The sequence below is a fragment of the Vespa velutina genome, chromosome 10 (genome assembly GCF_912470025.1).
Source record: "Vespa velutina chromosome 10, iVesVel2.1, whole genome shotgun sequence".
Classification (NCBI taxonomy): Eukaryota; Metazoa; Arthropoda; class Insecta; order Hymenoptera; family Vespidae; genus Vespa; species Vespa velutina.
This window is the reverse complement of record NC_062197.1, coordinates 5,318,915-5,340,313: the sequence shown is the minus strand read 5'-3', so window position 1 is coordinate 5,340,313 and position 21,399 is coordinate 5,318,915. Positions and strand designations below refer to the sequence as shown.

The following is a 21,399-nucleotide window of genomic DNA, read 5'->3' as shown; positions in this document are numbered from 1 at the left end:
GCAAAATCGGAAGCTTCAATTACCACTATTGAACATAACCATTCGTGTTTTTAGAATTTCGAACAATAAAGTGGAGTTTACGGATGAACTTGCATTCGTGACACTTAAACGCGCGCTTTGTTCTTTCGATCTTATCCGTACAGAAGAAAATGTATTATTTATTATGTATTTTTGTCTATCTTTCTGTTTTCTGTAATTCATTGTAAAAGTTATACATTAGACTTCAAATTCACAATCAATTATTACTTTAAAAAGCAGTTATATTTTTTAGATTTTATTTTTATGTAATATTTGAAAGATATATAAATAAAAATTTAAAATATTCATTCTCGAAGACATAATTGATATCTCCCAACAAACTTGTAATTTTGTTACCAATAGACGCAACAAAGAAACTAATCTAACTTGTAGAGAAATTCATCGATTATATTATTATTGGCCAACCTGATAGTATGAGTCGCATGGAATTTTATCATGGCGACTGTCCAGGTAAACTTACGAAGTTCGGATTTAATTCAATACATTTGCGATTCGTGTGCTTTGTGATTTCTTATTTTTAAGTTTACAGACTGTAGTCCGTGTAAAAGTGAATTGAAATTTGATGTGATCGAAACGTGTCTTTCGTGGAAACCGGCGGAGGCTTTCCGTAAAATATAAGTGGATGATGTCAGTTATCGACGCAAAGTCATGCCACGAGGAAGACAATTCGAATTTGACCGAGGACGATTGGAAAATGCCTGTTGCTTTCCAAAAACCTCGACATACAACGACAATCGAGGGTATCAATTGTGTCACGCAAACTTGGCGTATGAAAGAACGGGTCGGTTTTCTTTTTTTTTCCTTTTTTTTTTTTTTTATTTGAATTGCCTTAGTATTTTCCTTAATATTATAGATCTTTTATTAAGATAAGTTTACTATAATCTTTTTTCATTTTTCAGATGAAAACAGTTAGCGTTGCATTGGTACTTTGTCTAAATGTTGGTGTCGATCCACCTGATATCGTTAAAACACAACCATGTGCTCGTTTAGAATGTTGGATTGGTAATTAATTTTATTTACTTAATTTGCTATTAATTATCTTTATTTGCTGTCTCTTTCATTACTGTTATATAATGTTACATCAGTGTTCTAATTACATTTAATATATTTACCTTGATATATAATATATAATGGATATACTTGAATATTCAAGTAATTCATTTTTAACATTTTGCTTATAATAATTACTTTTTTCCTATCTAAGTAAATGTGTAATAATATAAGATTTAAAAATGTAAATTTCTAATTTATCTCCTACAGATCCATCATCTGTAAGTCCACAAAAAGCTCTTGAAATGATAGGCTCAAATTTACAGAAACAGTATGAAAGGTGGCAGCCTAGAGCACGTTATAAACAGAGCTTAGATCCTACAGTAGAAGAAGTTAAAAAATTATGTACCTCTTTACGGAGAAATGCTAAGGAAGAAAGAGTTCTTTTTCATTACAATGGACATGGTGTACCTAAACCTACTAGTAATGGTGAAATATGGGTATTTAATAGGGTTGGTGAAAAAATGGTTTTTCAATTATTAAATTACGTATCTTTTTGAGACACAGATTTTTTTTTACAGACTTATACACAATACATTCCATTGTCAGTGTATGATTTACAAACATGGATGGGAGCACCTAGTATTTATGTATATGATTGCTCTAATGCCGGCATTATTGTAGAGTCCTTCCAACAATTTGCTGAACAGCATGAAAAAGAATATGAAGTAAAAATGTTTTGTTAAGTTCACATTTATAATTATAAAATATATATAATATTAATTTCTGTTTCTCAGATGGAAAAACAGGCTGTGCAACAAAATTGCGCAACCGGAATTGCGAATTCTACAATCCCATCTTATAAAAATTGTATTCAATTGGCAGCATGTGCAGCTAATCAGATTTTACCAATGAATCCAGATCTGCCAGCAGATGTGTTTACATCTTGCCTTACTACACCAATAAAAATAGCATTACGTTGGTAAGAAAACAAATTTTCAAATATTTTTTGAATGCATATAATACTTGGTCATATTATTTATTAAAGTAATTTTTATGTAGGTTTGTGATGCAAAATACTACCAAATTAATCCCAAAGATATCATTGGATTTGATTGACAAGTAAGATGAACATTTATTTTAACCGATTTTTAGAATTCCTTTATTTTTAGATGATATTAGAAGATCATTATTGTATACAGTTTGAAAAAATAATTGTTATCTATTAATATATTAGATTAACCAATAAGTGAAGTCAAAATTTTCAATGCAAGCATTGTTTATTTAAATATAAAATAATTTAAATATAAAATACTGAAAATTCCGATATTATTGGTTAACTCAATACAGTATGTAATCGCGTACATTATAGAATTCCAGGTCAGCTGACCGATAGAAGAACTATGTTAGGGGAATTAAATTGGATATTTACTGCAATTACAGATACCATAGCATGGAACACTTTACCTAGAGGTATGTTAAGATCTTAATAAATTTTTATTATTTTAAAATTACTAATAATAATTAATTCTTAAGTAGATGTTTTGCTTTTCCAGATTTATTCCAAAGATTGTTTAGACAAGATTTGTTAGTTGCTAGTTTGTTTAGAAACTTTTTACTTGCCGAAAGAATACTTCGTTCATATGACTGCACTCCAGTATCCTGTCCAAAGTTACCACCTACATATCAGGTAAAAATTAATATTGGAACATTTATTTTAGAAATAAGAAATTTCAATTTTTTAACTTTTGATAAAATTTTGAAATATATCAATATAATCTTTTCTATTTTATTTATAATCTTAGCATCCAATGTGGCAAGCTTGGGATTTGGCACTTGATTTATGTTTAGCACAATTACCACAGATTCTTGAAAATGAAGAGCAATTTGTACATTCTCCTTTCTTTGAAGAACAATTAACAGCTTTTCAAGTGTGGCTTACATTGGGCTCAAAAAATCGTAATCCTCCAGAACAACTTCCGATTGTGTTACAAGTGCTTTTGAGTCAAGTACATAGACTTAGAGCATTGGAATTATTGGGACGTTTTCTTGATCTTGGCCCATGGGCTGTGAATTTAGCATTAAGCGTTGGAATTTTTCCATATGTCTTAAAATTACTTCAAAGCAATGCAAAAGAACTTCGACCTTTACTTGTGTTTATCTGGGCAAAAATTCTTGCAGTGGATAATGTAAGTTATATTCTACAACATTTTATAGTTATTATTTTATTCGTTTTAATACTAATGTTAATGCACAGTTGTTATTTAAATTGTAGACCTGTCAGGCTGATTTAGTACGAGATGATGGTCATAAATATTTTCTGTCTGTTCTTCAAGATACTTCGATTTTGGTATAAAATTTAATAGTATTTTCAGCAATATCTGTAGACATAATTTTTAATTAATTTATTACTAACTTCATTGTTATGTATATCTTCAAATTAATCATATTTCAGCGGGAACACAGAACATTAGCAGCATTTGTGTTAGCTTGTATTGTAAATGATTATCGACCTGGGCAAGTTGCTGCAAATCATGGAAGTCTTGTATCAATTTGTCTTGAACAATTAGGTGACTCTCATCCATTACTACGTCAATGGCTTTGTTTATGTCTTGGAAGACTTTGGCATAATTATGATAAAGCAAGATGGTGTGGAGTAAGAGACATTGCGCATGAAAAGCTTTTCATATTACTACATGACCCTGTTCCTGAGGTATAAAGTTTATTATTTTGATATATGTTATAAAAATCAGTGAACTATGATTATTAAACTATGTAGGTACGAGCTGCTAGCGTTTATGCGCTGGGAACTTTTATAAACAGCGTAACAACTCGAAGCGAACATGCGAACAATATCGATCAAATTATTGCTATGACGCTTATTAATACTGTTTCTCATGATATGTGTCCCTTAGTAAGAAAAGTACGTATGCTTTATTTTTTAAAATCATTACGAATTATTGATAAGAAAAAATTATCACAAAATTGAATGGACATTGTAGGAATTGGTAGTAGCACTTCAATGGATGGTTCTACATTTTGAGAATTCGTTTGTGACTTTAGCTTTAGCTGAAGAAAATAGCAGAAAAGATTTAATCGTAGAAACATTATCACCATTCAGTGGAATGAGACGTATTAGTTCACGAGATCGTTTGAAGATGTTGTCTCCTAATAATACATACACTGTAGATACAACTGATGGGCTTGGTCAAGACCGTATAAAAAGAGTTTCTTCTTCATCTTCTATTAGTAGTTTAGGTAAAATTTTTACGTGTTATATCATTCTATATGATTAATTGATCTCAAGATAATAGTTACTTGTATTGTTTCATTCATATGCCAGGAAATAATTGGGAGTTCGTGAGGAAACCTTGCGAGTCACTTGGTAATAATAATTAGGAATTCAATTGCATGTTCTTGGTTACACAACTTTCTTACTATTCATGTATTCGATAGATCTTTTTATATCTTAAATTTTAAATATTCAATGATCATATGTTACTTTGATATATATATATATATATATATATATATATATATATATATATATATATATATATATACATATATATATATATGCCAACATAATATAATATAATATAATATAATATAATATAATATAATATAATATAATATAATATACAATACAATACAATACAATACAATACAATACAATACAATACAATACAATATAATACAATACAGTAATATACAGAATGTTCCAAAGAAAAGTGCCCATCAGAATTATTATGAAATTAAGTGATTTTTTCGAAAAACGATAAGAAGTAAATTTTTTTGTTTTTTAGGGGGACAAATCCTTATTATAAACTCATTCACTTTAAGCTAATCCTTTCAAAAATCTTAAATTAAATGGGTTATCTTAAAGTAGGTGAATTTATGATGCGAACCTATTGCTCTTGAAAACAAAATTGATATGTTTCTGTTTTTTGAAAAAATAATTGGATTTCATAATAATCCTGGTGGACACTTTGTATACATTTTTGTTATAGAATAATCGTATTTTATATTATTCTTCATTAATTTAGTGCATTTTTATCATAGGTCATAGTTCTTTAGGAAATTTACCAAGTTTATCTTATGGTAGTGTATACATGAAATTATGGCATGGACTTGGTAATCTTGATAATGATCCTCATCCTGCGGTTGCTGTGATGTCTCAAAAAGTAACAAATCATATTCGCAGACAGGTAATGCATATTGCCATGATGAAAAAAAATATCTTTATGTATATCGTCTAATTATTTGTATATTAATAAAATTAAAGCAAATTTTTAAACATAAAATTTCAGGTCAAAGATTCGTTTGTGTCTAAAGAAGTAGGAGAGACAAAAATATCCTCATCATTGTCCCTTCCACCCTCTCCATCAAATCAAACTAGTTATCTAAGGTTAGTAAATACATTTTCAGATTTAAGTTATTGTTTTAAGATTTTTATGTCATTTTTAGTAACAGCAAGGGAGAATCACCACCTATAGTTAATTCTGGAACAGATTTATTGCGATCTGCACGAATGTCTTCACATGGTAATCGTCCTAGGAAACCGGTTCCCATTACAGTAAATATAAAATATTTTGTTTTCTTATACAGATTATATATACAGTTGGGAACTTAAGTATTCGTACAGAATATTTAAATACGTACAGAAATACATATTGTACTATATTAATACTTAAATCCTGTATATATTTAACTATATATTTATTGTTTCTTTATTACAAGATATCAGAAGAAGCAGATGAAATATTTGATATTAAAACTCCTTTAACTACTTCACAATTTGTTGAATGGAGTTGTGCACAATTTGCACAACCTGTTACTTTAAAAAATGAAACTGAATCTATAAGCGACATGGAAAGCAGGGCACATTATGAACGCGAATGGAGGTAATTAATATTATTGAAAACCAGATGGGATTGTTATTATATTTGCTTTTTATGTAAATAATGTAATTATGATATAAATTTATATAATTATATAAATTTTTAAAATTATTTATGTAGGTATTTACGAAACAAACGACAGAAACATGATGCGAAAGAAGAACAGTTAAAAGCAATGCAAAATAGAATAGAATCTCAAGTATTTCATACTAGATGTCCTCAATCTCCAGATGTTCTTACGTTCCATCCGTTTGAATCACATTTGGCGGTAGCATTGAAGGATTACTTTGGGTAATATTAATAATATGATTCAGTTCACTATTATTTATATTAAATACAGTTAGGTTGTGCGTGGCACTGCGCACAATCTAATAGTATATCTGTTATTGTAAAAAAACTTGAAATCAAAGACATAAACGTTTTTAAAAAGAGGATTTTTCAATTTTAATATTGTGATTATATTTTTTGATTTACTACTCGAAAATTATTAGGAAGCATGAAATCATTAAAGTATTTATTGTTTGATATGATTAATTAATTAAAATCAGATTATTATATTATATCTGTAATATAGAATGGTTAATATATATGTACAGTGTATGGGACTGCCAAAATGGTGCTAAACTAACATATTACGCCAGTCGTGGTAATAGAATGTCACGTATTACAACTCTGGAGTTTATCAATGCTCATGATGTAACGTTATTAATGGCTGGCTCAGATGATGGTTCGATTAGAGTATGGAAAAATTACAGTAGCACTTTAGGACGTGATCCTGTCTTGCTCACTGCATGGCAAGCATTGTCTGATATACAGCCATTAGCGAGGACTTCCACTGGTAAATAACCGATAATTGTATATTCCTAAAAGTATAATATATTTTTCACAGGAATATTAAGGAATTTTTTATTTAGCAACGGCAGGATTGGTTACTAAATGGGAGCAAAAATCTCTAACTCTAGTTGTAACAGGTGATGTTCGTATTGTGAGACTTTGGGATGCAGAAACAGAGTTGAAAAAGCAAGATATACCAACAGGTGCTGACTGTTGTATTACGTCTGTTGATGTCGATAATACAGGTTTGTAATTTTTTATAAGATCTAATATAAGTGAAGATATTATTTTTATATACATATATTTACTTGTATCAATTGGTCAATAAATAATGTCGGAATTTTCAATATTTTATATTTAAATAAACAATCCAGTATTCAATATTTTTTAATAAAAATTTCATTCCGTTCAATTTAAATTATAATAAGGTAGACATGCATATTTTATATTTTAAATTTTAGGATCTTTGATGGCATTAGGCTGTGGTGATGGATCAGTTCGACTCTTTGACCGGAGATTGCCTCCATTGGAAGCAAGAGTTATGACCTGGAGAGAACATATTGCATGGGTGTTGGGAACACATTTGAGAAAATCCGACGGTTTCATATCACAATTATTTACTGGATCTTCTTCCGGAGATATTAGAATATTTGACATAAGAAAAAATTCTTCTATAAATACTGTACAGATAACGCAAGGCATTACAGCATTAACAGTTCATGAAAATGCTAATGTTTTTGCTTGGTAAGTAAAAAATATATTAAAATTTTTTAAAGTATTTTTTTACTTCAAAAGAATCCTCTTATACTAATTTATTTTAGCGGCTCAACGAATCACTGCATCAGTGTTTATAATACGCATGGACATCATCTCAATACAATAAAGTTTCACGAAGGTTTTATGGGTACACGAATTAGTCCTGTAAGTTGTCTTAGTTTTCATCCCTATCGTGTGATTTTAGCAGCGGGATGTGTCGATAGTACTATAACTGCATATGCATTAGAGTCAAGAAGATGACTATTAGAAAGAGAATTTGTGTAATATTGGTTTTGACAATTTTTGAAATTATATTTTGAATTTCTCTAATTATTATGATATGAAAAGTACAAAAAGAAAAAGAAGAAAAAAAAAAGAAAGGAAGAGAAATTTTAAGCATAGAATATTTTTTCTATATATGTTTGGTATAAGTAATAACAAAAAATTAAATACAATTTTTTTTCCCTATTGTTTATGATAAAATTATTTTGGTTATGTATATTTCTCTGGGTCTAATAATATGTACAAAAAATATATTTCAATATGTCTTTTGTAGTCAAAAAAAATAGCGGTTAGCACAACCAAAGTCTCTTATAATAACCAAAGAGCAGTGTAAAGATGCAATTAGCACCATTTTTGAAATAGAATCTGTGCTCCGTTAACTATGAATTTGAAATATGTGTGCGTGCGTAGAACTTAATGAAAGAGGCTGTGCGAATAAGTGTTTGCATATGTTTAAATTAATATTTAACAGAAGTTTGCAATTTGTACAGAGTAAATTAACTTTAATCATTGTAATATGTGGAAATGACTTCGGAAAAATTTGAAAGCTATAATGTATAGATTATGAATTTGATATAATTTAAATTAATTTTTATATTTTTAACGAGTTGTGTAAGACCAGCAAATATTACTTCTTTTTGTAATTATGTTCCTAGTTAAAAAAAAGAACTTATTCAAAGTGACTATGAGGATACGAAACATTTTTTACACAGTTTGGCTCTAATTTTTCTAGTCACAAAAATATTGCATTTGAAGCTAAGATGCACAATTATTTTTTTGTGTAAGAATTATTCAAAATTTATTTATATACATCACAATGCAGATTTTCATGTTGAAAGGAGTAAGCATTTTCTTACTATTATTAGTTATACTGCACGACTACAATACATATGAAATATTCTACGATATAAGAATATTATTGCGTTATTATTATTATCTACTATCGTCAATGCAATGTAACGTAAATTATTGATATTCATATAAGATAAAATACTTGTGTATCATATTTGTTAATTAAACTGTATTAATCTCAAACACGTAACATACATTAGAAAAAGAACAGTAGGTAAAAATGTTATAGGAAAAATAAAAGAAAATATTGACATTGCTCTTGTCACTGCATAGTTTTCATAAGCATACATGCGCGCAAGTATAGTAAATAACGAAAAATAAATTATACCGACAGATAATTCTATCGATAGTCTATTATTAATATGGACACCTACGAATGGACGATAAGTGCTTAGACTAATGCATGCGGAAAGCATGAAATGAATGATATAAATGAGACAATTAATATGAGTCATTATTTCTAAGTTAACATGTTTTAATTAACAAAGTACTACATGTCCTTCGTAAGTAGAACCATCAGAAATGTATTCGAATGATTACATTATTTTAAATGTAATTCCTATATGCAAGGAACTCGATAGAAACGATTCAATTACATGAATCAACGATTTGATCTTATATATGCGAATAATGTTCATTTTATACAGTCTTCGAAAAATGACTGTAAATCTGTAAAATTAAGTAATGCTGACTGTTGAATGTACTTAAGCATGACGATTGACGATCGATTGCTTCGACCACATATACAATAAATAAGACACATAGGCAGAGCTAAAATACAGACAAGCCTAGAAAAATTTTTGTCTGTATTATATACAGTCGACGGTCGCTTTTATTATTAGCAATAATTGTCAGGAATATCCTGTACATGGTAATTGTTACAGACGAAGAAAGGAGGTAAATTCCATGTACTCGCTTCGTTCTGTATTGTCTTTTGTATATAGTTGCCCTATAATAAATACACAATCATGTTAAGTCGAAATATAATACGATATATATATTCTTTTTTAATTTATTTTCCAATTAAACGTCCATTGGATAAATATACAATCATTGATTTTTCGAAGAAAATTTAATCGAAGTATGCGCTTTTGTCACATCGGATATAATACACGCTACAAATAATAATAATAAAAATAAAAATAAAAATAATAATAATAGTGATGATGATGATGATGATGATGATGATCAGCGATAATATTATTATTAATATTAATAAAATAATAATAGAAATGTGTAAGAAATCTTGGGTAGTACTTCATTTTTTTTTACAATGAACAATGAGACTCCAAGTATCAGTCTTATCTCGTAATTTGACTTTATAGAGTCGGCGTGCTTGTAGTATGAAGGAAGTTCTGATGATAAATCAAAGCATGTTTGCTGGAACATATTTAACTTACGTTTTTCTTTAATCTTATCGTCTTTTGCTTCTGAAAAGATCCCTAAAACCTGCCCTGTTCATTACAGCATCCAATTTTTTTAGATAAGTATAATGCAGACTAATAATCTTATCTCTATTTATAATCTTCATAGATCTTTTTATTAAAACATATTATTATGCTTATATCACAGAAATTTAGATTATTATGAAAAGGTAACAAGGTCATGTTATGATATATAAATCACTTGAGAAAGTAGTTATATCATACAAATATCAAGTTGCTTCAATTAGATGTTATTTAACATATATTTTGAAAAGAATAAAAAGAAACATTATTAAAAATTTTAATAAATTATTTATTTTTACCTTATGTTATTATTTTTGCATTATTTAAATTTACGCGAATTTATTTCCATGAATGCGGCGTATAAATATCGGTACAAAAATCAAATGTTTCAAAAAACTAGATAATTTAATAAATGAGATAATAGTATAAGATAACATTATTTTCGTGTATTAATCTGTTAAGGTAGACATTATCATTTGATTTATCGCCATATATATATGTGTGTGTGTGTGTATGTGTGCGTGCGTGCGTGCGCGCGTGTGTGTGTGTGTATATATATATCTGTATTAATGAGTTTTGTAATATCTACAATATCTGACATATGTAATACGTATGTACATACATATGTACATACGTATATACATATGTCGTTATACATTCTTGATACATTTTTTTTCTACTTAATATTACCGTGCATAAAAGGTAATGTAAAAAATGTATTATTCTTTTATATAATTTTATCTGTTGTGTGTATGTGTGTGTGTGTGCGTGTGTGTATGTGTGTGTGTGTATGTGTGTGTCTGTATACATACATACATACGACTTATATCTTTATTATATTTTTTGACTTTTAACTTTCGTACGTGCAATCGAAAAAAGAGATTATTATAATCTGGCGTTTTTAAAAAATTAATATACAAGTGTATACATGAAATACCACAGAAATTTTCGAGTAATATTTAAAAATATATTTGACATTTTTTAGCATTTTTAATTTATTTAATATTTTATATATTTATTTTCTTTCGAAAGTTAATTTTCATTTGTAGTTTCACGAAGATCTCAAAGAAAGATAAATTCGATAAAACGTATAAGGTTATGCAAAAACAAAAGACTATAAGAGACACATTATATTACACAAACTAGATGGAGTAAACAAAGGATCTCCTTAAATAAAGCCAATGACAATATATATATATATATATATATATATATATATATATATATATATATATATATATACGGACTAAAACCAGAATTATTCAGACGAAAATTATTATTAGAAAAATTAAGACGATTGATGATTGTAACTTATCAAGTTTTTATCATTTTTGCTTTTCAACGTAATTTTTTTAGTAGTATGTTTGATATATAAATATGTACAATTTTATAAATGGAAGAAATCATAAGTGAACATGAAAGGATAACTGAAATTTTATCTATACATAATAAATAAGTAATTATATTAAAAAAAAATAATTATATTAATTGAAAAGAGCTTTTTGACAATATCTAATAACGTTCTTATTTCATTGCGGATCGTTTAGTTATCTTTAAAGGAAAAAAAAGAAAAAACGACTTACGATTCCATATGTCTTTTAAGGTTTTTTTTATCGATTAGGATGTTCGTACGATATTCAACGGATCAACGATCTCTTTCAGAATTTCGCGAGAAATCACGTTCGTTGCAGCTTTTTATTTATAAAGCGACAGATTCGAAGGGCGTCTAGGCACTTGCCGTCCAATCAAAAAGCGCACGTGCGCCCCGCATTAGCGAAGCGGCTACGAGCGCAGACGCATTCTTCGACCGCCGCGAACTGCCGTCGTCGCACAGTTTTCGTTCGGATCTTGAAGGAGTTGGTTGTTTTTGTCGTGAAATTTCTCTCACTCTTTCTTACTCTCTCTCACTCTTTCTCTCTCTTCCTTTCTCTTTTTCTTTATATCTCTCTATCTCCTTATTTCCATTTTTCCTCATGCTCCCCCGAGCAAATTTTTTTCTCTTTAACGTTTGACACACAACGAAGCAGAAATTTCACAGAGCACCGATATATATCGTAGCATGATATTTTGCATCGCGTTCGCGCGTACTCCTCTTATTCTCAATAAAATACATACACGTGCGCACGCGCGCGCGTGAAGACACACACACACAAAACACGCACGAATATCCATACTACATAGAACCGCGCGAAGTAAAAATTGAGCTGTGGACTGTAACTAGTACTACAAGAGGAACGTCGACGGAAAGAAGATGGATCGAACGTCAAAGTTACTTTTACGGAAAATCATCATCGACTTTGTCTGCTTACTTGTCGGTAAGTGATTGACCACTATCGCAAACGATATTGTAAATCCTAAGGGAAGTGCATTCCCGTTAGAAAAAGGAAAAGCGGCGTTAAAAGCTTTTGCGAATCGTCTTACCCAATTGAGGGTACAATGAACGATGATTGCGTTACGTCAAACGAGCTGACAGATCGTGACAGACGAAGGCATCGTAAGGCGGTACGTTTGATTGCGATCCCAAAGGAAAGGCTTAACATCTGAATCGAATATATTTGAATACTTTCAAATACGCTTGAACACACGTAAATTTTTTTATTTTACATCTCGGTGAAAGCACGCTGAGTATACGTTGCTGTGCACTTGTCCAAGAACACAGATATCCTCGCAAGGCTACGCTCGCTTATCCGCGAGTTCTCCATCTTTTCTTCCTTTACAAAGAAAAAAACAATATTATCTTTTGCACGTTTCTACATATATCATATAGAAACTGTTTGCTCATTTCCACGCCCAACAAAAGCGATGAATTCGGTCGTGATTAATTCACCCGTGATTCCTGGAAGCATCCTTGTTGCTTTAGTATTTCGCGTAACAATATTCCCACTCTTAGTTCGCAGCAATTTACGCAATCGTCGAGGTCATTGAAAGTAAGGATCGTCGATTTACTATATAAGCAATACCTTGCTCACCTTCTTGAGTAATACTTATCAACTTTTTTACCACTCCTTTACGATGTATTAATCATTAATTTAAATAATTAGAACGTCTTAATATTCTTAATAATAAACTTTGAAAACATTTCAGGCAATAACGTTTTACGTTATTTTTATGTACTTTTCAAGTTATCTATAATAATATTATTTTTGTTAGATCACTTGTGTTTTCTTATACTTTTACCTTGTTCTTAATATTCCTTGATGTTCATGAGCCATAGCTACTTAACGCAGTTATTACTGTTTTCTTTACTATCACTTATTTTACGATTTTACCGCCAACGAACTCAACAGCATATAACGGTACATTTATTTTTGCATATATCGGAAAGTGCAAATTAAAGTGAATGTAAATTTGCAGGTTAGTTCTTTAACAGTTAAGTTCTCGACTGAAATACGAATAGTAAGCAAGTCTATGATTAGGAATAAAAAAAAGAAAACATCGAAGGAAAGTGAGCGATATTATAAACAAAATTTGTTCTTGAGTTTTCTACGGTCCGGTTAACTTTGTTTAAAAACTATCTTATGTAAATATAATTCCAGTTTCATCGATCTGACCCAAGGCGAGATGACATAGTTTCATACTGAACAAATCGACACGCCTATAAGCTCCCTGGTTTCTTATTCCTTCTTCTAATAAAATAAATATTTATTACTAAATGTCTATTAAAGATAATCGTACTAAATAGCATAAAGATACGTAGTTATATGTAATTAAATACACATAAAGAAATAACTCGATGAATGAAGTATAATTGACTAGATAAATTCTCTATTATAATTTATCGCATTTATCCTTTTATATTAGGAAAACTAATCGAATAACTAATAAAAAGTTATATAATAATACATCGGCAGTTAACAACAGCATAAGGAAAAAATATAATTACTTGTTGGAAATATAATAATTAATCGAGCAATGTGATAATCGATCGAGATAATATTTTTCCAAAAGATATATAAGAAGTAAGTACTTATCTTCTTTCTACTCCCCTCAACGAAAGAATTTTGAAATTGATAACAAATAATGAATTACATATGATTCACAATTCGTATAAATATTGCTATTTTTACTATGCGTGTAATCTTTACTACGATGACGTATCATGCTTATTTCAGGTAGCTGAAATAATTTCAGTTATGTCATGTATTGGATTTATAAAAATCTGCGGAACATAATCGTTTTTTTTTTTTTTTACGAATAGGAAAATGCGAGAATGTAGATTCAAGGTAAATCTTCCACCGGCGTGACATTGCCAGACATCATACATATATATTATATATTATATACTTGATTACTATACTATTCTACTCTTCTGCATATTATTGTTCTCTTATTCTATATTACTATACTTCTAAACTAGTAGCTATATATATATTTTCTTATGATTATTCTTCGTGAAGAGTCATCACTCGTATATATATATAGTACTTATGTATACATATATACATATATATATATATATATATATATATATATATATATATATATATATATATATAGAGAGAGAGAGAGAGAGAGAGAGAGAGAGAAAGAGAATGTAATGAAGAGTTGTTAGATTATCCCATTAAAAATCAATTTCCCGGCAACGTTTCTAATCGTATTCAATATTCATTAAATAAGTGTTTATCATCCTATTCTGATAATTTCACAGATCGTGTGATATAACTTATTTATGAGCAACTTATTTTAAGCATTTCAACTATTCATAGAATTTCATAGAAATTTTGCAGAACTTAATATAACTAACGTAACCCGCAAACTGAAGTACTTAAATATAATTCTTTCAATGACATATCTCCGGAAGATTGCTTGCATTAGAATTGCTAAAACATGCCTCGAAACATGCGATTTCTTTGTTCTAAATATTATTTTCTAATTCGTTTATTTACCATGCCAATTTTCATGAATAGATTCAGTGTACATAAATAAAGAGCTTTTTCTAAAGCGTTCTAATATATTTTGATTAATTTTAAGTTATAGAAATTTTGTAACGTTAATACGATTTCTGCCTATTATATTTTTTCAATTAATGATTTTCCAGAATTATTTATTCCATGGTTTCATATAATTTCAGAAAGGCAAATTCTAAGGTATTAAAAAGTAAACATTTTTCGTATATTATGATTTATAATATTAACACGACGAAATCCCACGGTTCCCTTATGTCATTTTACAAAATTCAAATAGACATTTATAAGGTGATTAATGGATAATTGCAGATTGTCTGTATAAAGATCTCGTGAGATTAAAAAAAAGAGATAATGTTCGAGTTTTACTATAAGTGTTAAATTAAAGCAGCCCACCATACACAATGACGATCGTACCAAGTTCACACTATTCATCAATGGTGTATGCGTTAATGCTTATTTCTTTAGTGAACATACACAATGACCGCTCCCTTTGAGACGTCGTTAGGATGGATGACGAGAACCTGCTCGACCCTTTAGAAGAAAAAAAAAAAAGAAAAAAGAGAAGAAAAAAAGAGAAAGAAAGAGGGCAATTCATTGAAATCCGAGATACATAGTTTCCTTATTATGTTCAACATTTCATTGGCGATTTTACTATGACTATGTTGGTAATTTGAGCGATCTAGCTTCCACTTTTCGACTACCGCACTGCGCTGCATTAACTTCTCTTTATGATTATTTATTATGCTTGTTTCTTCTGTTAGACTAGTACATGATAAAGATATAAGAAGAAATAGGCGATGAAATATGACGTATAGTGTTATTTCTATCGCGTTATCGATAACATTACATTACAGACCGGCGTCTTCCTATTATAAGAAAACAAACAGATATATATCGTATTTAAAAAAATTTTTTACTTTTATGAAAGACAAATATCTTTTATGAATTATTAAAAAATATTGTCATATATAAATTTTTCTCGTAAATTTATGTTTGATAAATTACATGTGTCATTAATATTGAATAAAACGGAAGGCTTAATAAATTTTAGTGGCTAACAAAGAAATTTCAATAACGAAGAAATAGTGCTAGAATGTAGCGCTAACATACAATTGTAATATCGTAGTAAGATTTCAAATAATTAATTATTTTTTTACTTTACTTTAGTGAAACGTAATTCGTTATTACATGTATAACGTTATTACGTGCTTTAAAAAATTTGTATATTTAACGACTTTGTTTATGACGATAATGTAAATATAATATGATTTAATTACTAATTTATTTCTTTCATTTTTTCTTTTTTTCTTATTTCTTACATTAACCGTGAAGAAATAAAATTATGCAGTCGATTCCTGACGACGTTATGTACTGATAAATATATGGTGCATATGCGTGTTTCACGTAAAATATTCCATCGGACACCATAATTTTCCAACGTTACTCATTATTTTCATTTTTTTTTCACCATAATTACCATGTGCGTAATAACCGAGGATGTTGATGTATGTAAATCGTTATGAACTGACACAATGATTAAAATAATGAGAGTTCTTTGGTTTACCTGGAAAGATCAGATGAAACTCGTTATTTAAAAAAAGCAACCAGAAAAAAAGTAATATAGCATTGTCAAATATAAGATCCGTTTTTTCCTAGATTTTTCTAATATATTATATTTATGAATTTGTTATAGTTAGTCTAGCTGTTTTGATGTTCTTCCTCTTTGGTAAACCATACAAGCGTGGGTTTTTCTGCAACGATGAATCATTGATGCATCCATACCATTCGTCCACGGTTACTAGTACGATGCTCTACGTCATTGGCCTCTTTCTTCCTATATGTACGGTGAGTCACCTGTAGTAATTATTATTTCTTAAGGTAGTAGGTGAAATCAATGGTTATCGTTGCCGGTTATTATTATGATCATTTGTTTCTTCTTTTAACGAAAAATGATGTCTCATGATATTAGTGCACATGTTTTCGATCTCTCACGTCTCCATTATCTATATATTATTTAAACTATTGTCAATAGTTTTGAATCTATATTATTTTCCATCTATAGAATAAATAAAAAGATAAGAAAAAAAAAATGTTATCAGTTGGACGGAAAAGAATCAAAATCAGATTGAAGTATATAAATTTCATCTTGGGTCATATTATTATTACTATTAAATATCTCCATTCTTTCATAGAATAAAATATTTTTTCTTTTATATCTTGGAATAGATATCTGAATGTAAGAGATGCTATGTCTGGATTGTAAGAATCCAAAAAAGATTTATTTCTGTTGCCCATCCTGAAGTTTACAGGCTTCATAGAAAAGCTTTAATCCCTTTAACGTGTAAAAAGAGAAAGGCTCAGGTTATTCTATTCTCTCGGAAAAGATGAAAGAAGTCGTTGAGGCAGGTAAAACTCCTCAGTGCTGCAGTTATATTTCATTCACACAATTCCTGTCTCGATCGCCGTATCGGCCCGTATCACCTGGCATAGCATTTACTTCGAGTTTGACCGGTTAACCCACTTTAGGTATACGGATGTAGCTTTTACATTGGAGAAGATTCCACAAAGGATGGAGAAAGAGAAAGAGAAAGAGAGAAAGAGAGAAAGAGAGAGAGAGAGAGATAAACGTGACCCTACTTACCTACCCTACTTTTCATTTCCCCTCTATAATGACGTTTCAAACATTTTATCTTTAACCATTTAAATATGGGTATGCTTATTCCGAACTGTTTTGTTAATCTCTTATTTAACACTTTTAATTTACTGCAGATGATCGCAGGTGAGTACTTATATGGAAGACAATATTCTAGCGATTCGTCAAGAGTACTCTTTGGATATACGATCCCACCTTGGCTTTGGATGGCTTACATTAAGGTAAGGGAACAACCTTTTACCAACTATTTTTTTAATTTTCCCTTCTTCTCTTCTTCAAATTTACCAACTATTTTTTTAATTCTCCCTTCTCTTCTTCATCATTTTTATAGTAAATATTTCTTACATTTTTAGTTACATACATTTCATGCTTTGTAAAAAAAAAGTTGAACAGTTGAAATAACGAAAACATAAAACAAAATTTCCAGCGTGATAAGAATAAATTTATCTTTGTTAGTTATCATTCCTTGTTATATATATCGAATACTAGGAAGAGTCATCAATTATATAAATTGTATATACTACTTAACTGCTATTTAAAAATAAGAATGACAAACCCACATTTCCTCGTTTTTACTAGTAGTGTGCTATCTAATATGATGTATACTCTATAATAATGAAAGATATATATTATATTCTATAATATTTGCCAGGTTGGTGTTTTCGGATTTGGAGCAGCAACAACAGTTTTTATGACGGACATTGCCAAATACACGATTGGTCGATTGAGACCACATTTTATGACACTCTGCGTACCAGACATTAATTGCAATTTGCCTGAAAATCAGTTCAGATATATCGAGAATTTCACTTGTACCGCACCAGGCATTTCGCCGAAATTACTTAAGGAAATGAGGTAAAAGAAGATGTAAAATAAATCTTTTTAAGGAGCTTGAAATTAGTTAAATAAAAAAAAAAGGTAAAGAAAGGAGAATTTTACTATGAGCAAAAACTCAAGTAAAACGCGGAAAAATAGATTTTATGAGATTTTAGATTTCGACAAATTTATTTTATTTCTTCTTTGACGTTAATTTAAAATTAATCGCAATTTTTCTATTATACGTTATATTATAATCTTATAATGTTCCGCAGAAAAAATATTTTCGATACTTCATAAAGTACGATGGATCATTTCAGATTATCTTTTCCTTCGGGGCACTCCTCGTTTTCAGCCTATACGATGATTTACCTCGCCGTAAGTTATTTGAAATATGCTTACACATACTTTGTAAAATACAACATGACCATTTTTTCCAGATTTACTTGCAGCTAAGAATTACATGGAAAGGTAGCAAATTACTGAAGCATATATCTCAACTTATATGCATTTTTATGGCGTGGTTTACGGCAATGTCAAGAATTTCCGATTATAAACATCATTGGAGCGACGTTCTCGCCGGATCGACCATCGGTACCATTATCGCTCTTGTTGTGGTAAGTATCGATATTTCATATATATATCCATCGTAAATAAAAGATCGAATATCATTATCTAATTTAAAGTTATTCTTTATCAATGTTGATAACGTCGTGTTCGTTTAGATATTCTGCATAGCCGATCTCTTCGAGGAAAGACGAAGGAGCTGTCGGGTGGAAAAACAACGGACAGGGGACTATGAAGCAACAGAAGCTGGTACGCAGGTGAATAATGGCAATGCTAATCACAATCGTTGACCTAACGAGATCGCTTGTCGCTGATCGCAACAAGGCCGTAACTGTCTTCTAGTTGTCTCCGGGAAGCTAGTGTGTTCTCGGGAAAACGAAACGTCGAATTTGCTAGTGTCGGCCTTGAGGATGCACCCATCATCCTTCGGGACCTTTTAGTTCAGCTGCCTTACAACCGGGACTGCTCATATGCAGTTCTTCTTTCATCTGGAAGGCCTCCTCTCTGTTTCTATCTCTCTATTTCTTTCACGCTACATACAACATATGCCGCTGATCGAACAAGATAAAAAGCTGCTAAATGTCTTTTGTGATCCATCTATCTTCCATCCTCATTTTTCTCCGCACAATTTTACCAACCATACGGGAGAATTAAAATATTTGTTTTATTTACAAGTTTAAATTGTCTTACGCTTGAAAGTTTTTTTCAACGATTTCGAATTTGTGTAATATTTGTTTTGTTTTTATTACTGCTCGTGAATTAGCAGTCGTTGCGATCATCCGGATAGATATACCTATTTGTTCCTTTGCATAACATATAAATTCGTATATATATATGTATGTGTATATCGATGGAATATAGAAATATCTCTATTTAATATATTATACGCTAATTCTCGAACTTTTATTTGAAAATATTCGTACATATTTAATTATGAAGTAAAAACTTCATAGAACGGCAAGAACATATCGTTTTGTTTTATTTATATTATTCACATGAATATGTCTAGCTTCTGCGCCAAAAAATATTTGAATTGATAACAGGTAAAGATAAAATGTCTTTATTCTATGATCAAAAGGTTGTTATCGACTTAGAAGAAGAGGCTGATGACATACTACTACGGCAGACATTGTAACTACGCGCGTACCTATTAATAAGAAGTTGACAGAGCCGAATTAATTATTTCGGTCAATATGCATATATATATACATATATATATATATTTACTTCTTGTTAATTCTTATTTATTTAAAAGAGCGAAGTTTTATGATGGATAACTATGATTCTATAACTTGGGAAACACTGTGTATTTCCTATCTGTGTAAATATTCTCTCAGAAAAAGGACAATACAATGACCTTAGAGCAAATTTTCAATGGCGTCAATTAACAAAAGTTAATGTCTGTAGATAAATATTTTTTTTCAATAATGTTAAATTGTTAGCATGATTAGTATGTTCATAGAACTTGTGATTTACGTCTTGCAGTGCATAGATGTATATGATGATCATACATGCACGATCCATGCTACTTAAATACGAAAAATATTCTGTAGTATCGACGATACATACACATTACAATGGTGCTTTAGATTTGTTACATGTACAGCTATGCTGTATTCTTATATCTGAAAGTATTTCATAATTAGATGTATCTTATGTATATGTAAGAAAATCCTCTATATTTACATACATTCAAAGATTTTTATTTATTTTATAAATACCTTAATGTAGGATAGAGTTTGGATTTACATATGCATTTGATATACTATAGATTATTAAGTTTATAGATTATAAAAGGGCTCTATATTTCTTCTATGTAGAAGATACTGTTATTTCGGATGACAGTTATATAACATCCGTAATATTAGGTCCTAATTTGTTAATTTATGTTAATTTATATTAGTCAAATTGTAAACTCTATATTGTTATTTCCATGCTTAAATAATACGTTACTTATATTTTATAACATTATATGTGAATTTTCTATAAAACATTTACAATTAACAGTTAGAATTAGAAAATAAAATAAAAAAAGTGTCGGTAGGTAATAAATAAAGAAAATAAAAAAATAAAAAAAATCCAATTTCGTTACAAGAATCCATGTATTATTTCTGGATGTTATGTTATAATACTATATACTATACAGTATATTCAAATCGAAATTTATAAAGGTTGCTTACTCGTGATCAGAAATATTGAATAGCACTATATTAAGGCGAAAGTAACGTGCACACAAGACCAATGTAACATATTTCAATAATATTTATTCTTAAATTACTGTAACGCGACGAGATAAATAATGTAACTTTTTCGCAAGAGTTTACAAAAAATTCATAAAGAGAGTAAATTATCTA

General features: G+C 29.6%; 2 protein-coding genes across 7 annotated transcripts; both read left to right on the top strand.

Moving 5' to 3' along the window:
- The first annotated feature begins 450 nt into the window (after positions 1-450).
- LOC124952163 (regulatory-associated protein of mTOR) lies at positions 451-10,044 on the top strand. 3 transcript variants are annotated; one of them, XM_047501608.1, is made up of 23 exons: positions 451-820; positions 939-1,041; positions 1,300-1,541; positions 1,611-1,757; positions 1,827-2,011; positions 2,092-2,151; positions 2,402-2,502; positions 2,586-2,719; positions 2,835-3,218; positions 3,305-3,379; positions 3,485-3,742; positions 3,809-3,952; positions 4,032-4,287; positions 4,373-4,414; positions 5,092-5,237; positions 5,340-5,437; positions 5,497-5,605; positions 5,770-5,933; positions 6,051-6,221; positions 6,527-6,768; positions 6,845-7,009; positions 7,226-7,508; positions 7,586-10,044. In XM_047501608.1, the coding sequence occupies exons 1-23, from the start codon at positions 662-664 to the stop codon at positions 7,779-7,781; spliced, it is 3,864 nt and encodes a 1,287-aa protein (XP_047357564.1). In that variant the 5' UTR covers positions 451-661; the 3' UTR covers positions 7,782-10,044. The 3 variants fall into 3 exon arrangements, with proteins under 3 accessions (XP_047357564.1, XP_047357566.1, XP_047357565.1); XM_047501610.1 differs by lacking the exon at positions 1,611-1,757; XM_047501609.1 differs by lacking the exon at positions 4,373-4,414.
- A 1,823-nt stretch (positions 10,045-11,867) lies between these two features.
- LOC124952384 (putative phosphatidate phosphatase) lies at positions 11,868-21,188 on the top strand. Of its 4 annotated transcripts, none has more exons than XM_047502186.1 (8): positions 11,868-12,417; positions 16,703-16,854; positions 17,779-17,883; positions 18,315-18,517; positions 18,799-18,856; positions 18,919-19,095; positions 19,204-19,302; positions 20,124-21,188. In XM_047502186.1, exons 1-8 carry the CDS (start codon positions 12,354-12,356, stop codon positions 20,178-20,180), a joined length of 915 nt encoding a protein of 304 aa, XP_047358142.1. In that variant the 5' UTR covers positions 11,868-12,353; the 3' UTR covers positions 20,181-21,188. The 4 variants fall into 4 exon arrangements, with proteins under 4 accessions (XP_047358142.1, XP_047358143.1, XP_047358144.1 ...); XM_047502187.1 differs by having other exon boundaries at positions 11,869-12,417; positions 19,388-21,188; XM_047502188.1 differs by having other exon boundaries at positions 11,869-12,417; positions 19,370-21,188.
- The last annotated feature ends 211 nt before the right edge of the window (positions 21,189-21,399 follow it).

Excerpts from the sequence above, each read along its gene's own strand:
- LOC124952384 (XM_047502186.1), top strand. The coding sequence starts at position 12,354 with ATGGATCGAACGTCAAAGTTACTTTTACGGAAAATCATCATCGACTTT. Across the intron at positions 19,096-19,203 it reads CCATTATCGCTCTTGTTGTG|ATATTCTGCATAGCCGATCT; the intron begins GTAAGTATCGAT and ends GTGTTCGTTTAG. Across the intron at positions 19,303-20,123 it reads CAACAGAAGCTGGTACGCAG|GTTGTTATCGACTTAGAAGA; the intron begins GTGAATAATGGC and ends TATGATCAAAAG.
- LOC124952163 (XM_047501608.1), top strand. The coding sequence starts at position 662 with ATGATGTCAGTTATCGACGCAAAGTCATGCCACGAGGAAGACAATTCG. Across the intron at positions 5,238-5,339 it reads CAAATCATATTCGCAGACAG|GTCAAAGATTCGTTTGTGTC; the intron begins GTAATGCATATT and ends ATAAAATTTCAG. Across the intron at positions 5,934-6,050 it reads CATTATGAACGCGAATGGAG|GTATTTACGAAACAAACGAC; the intron begins GTAATTAATATT and ends TTATTTATGTAG.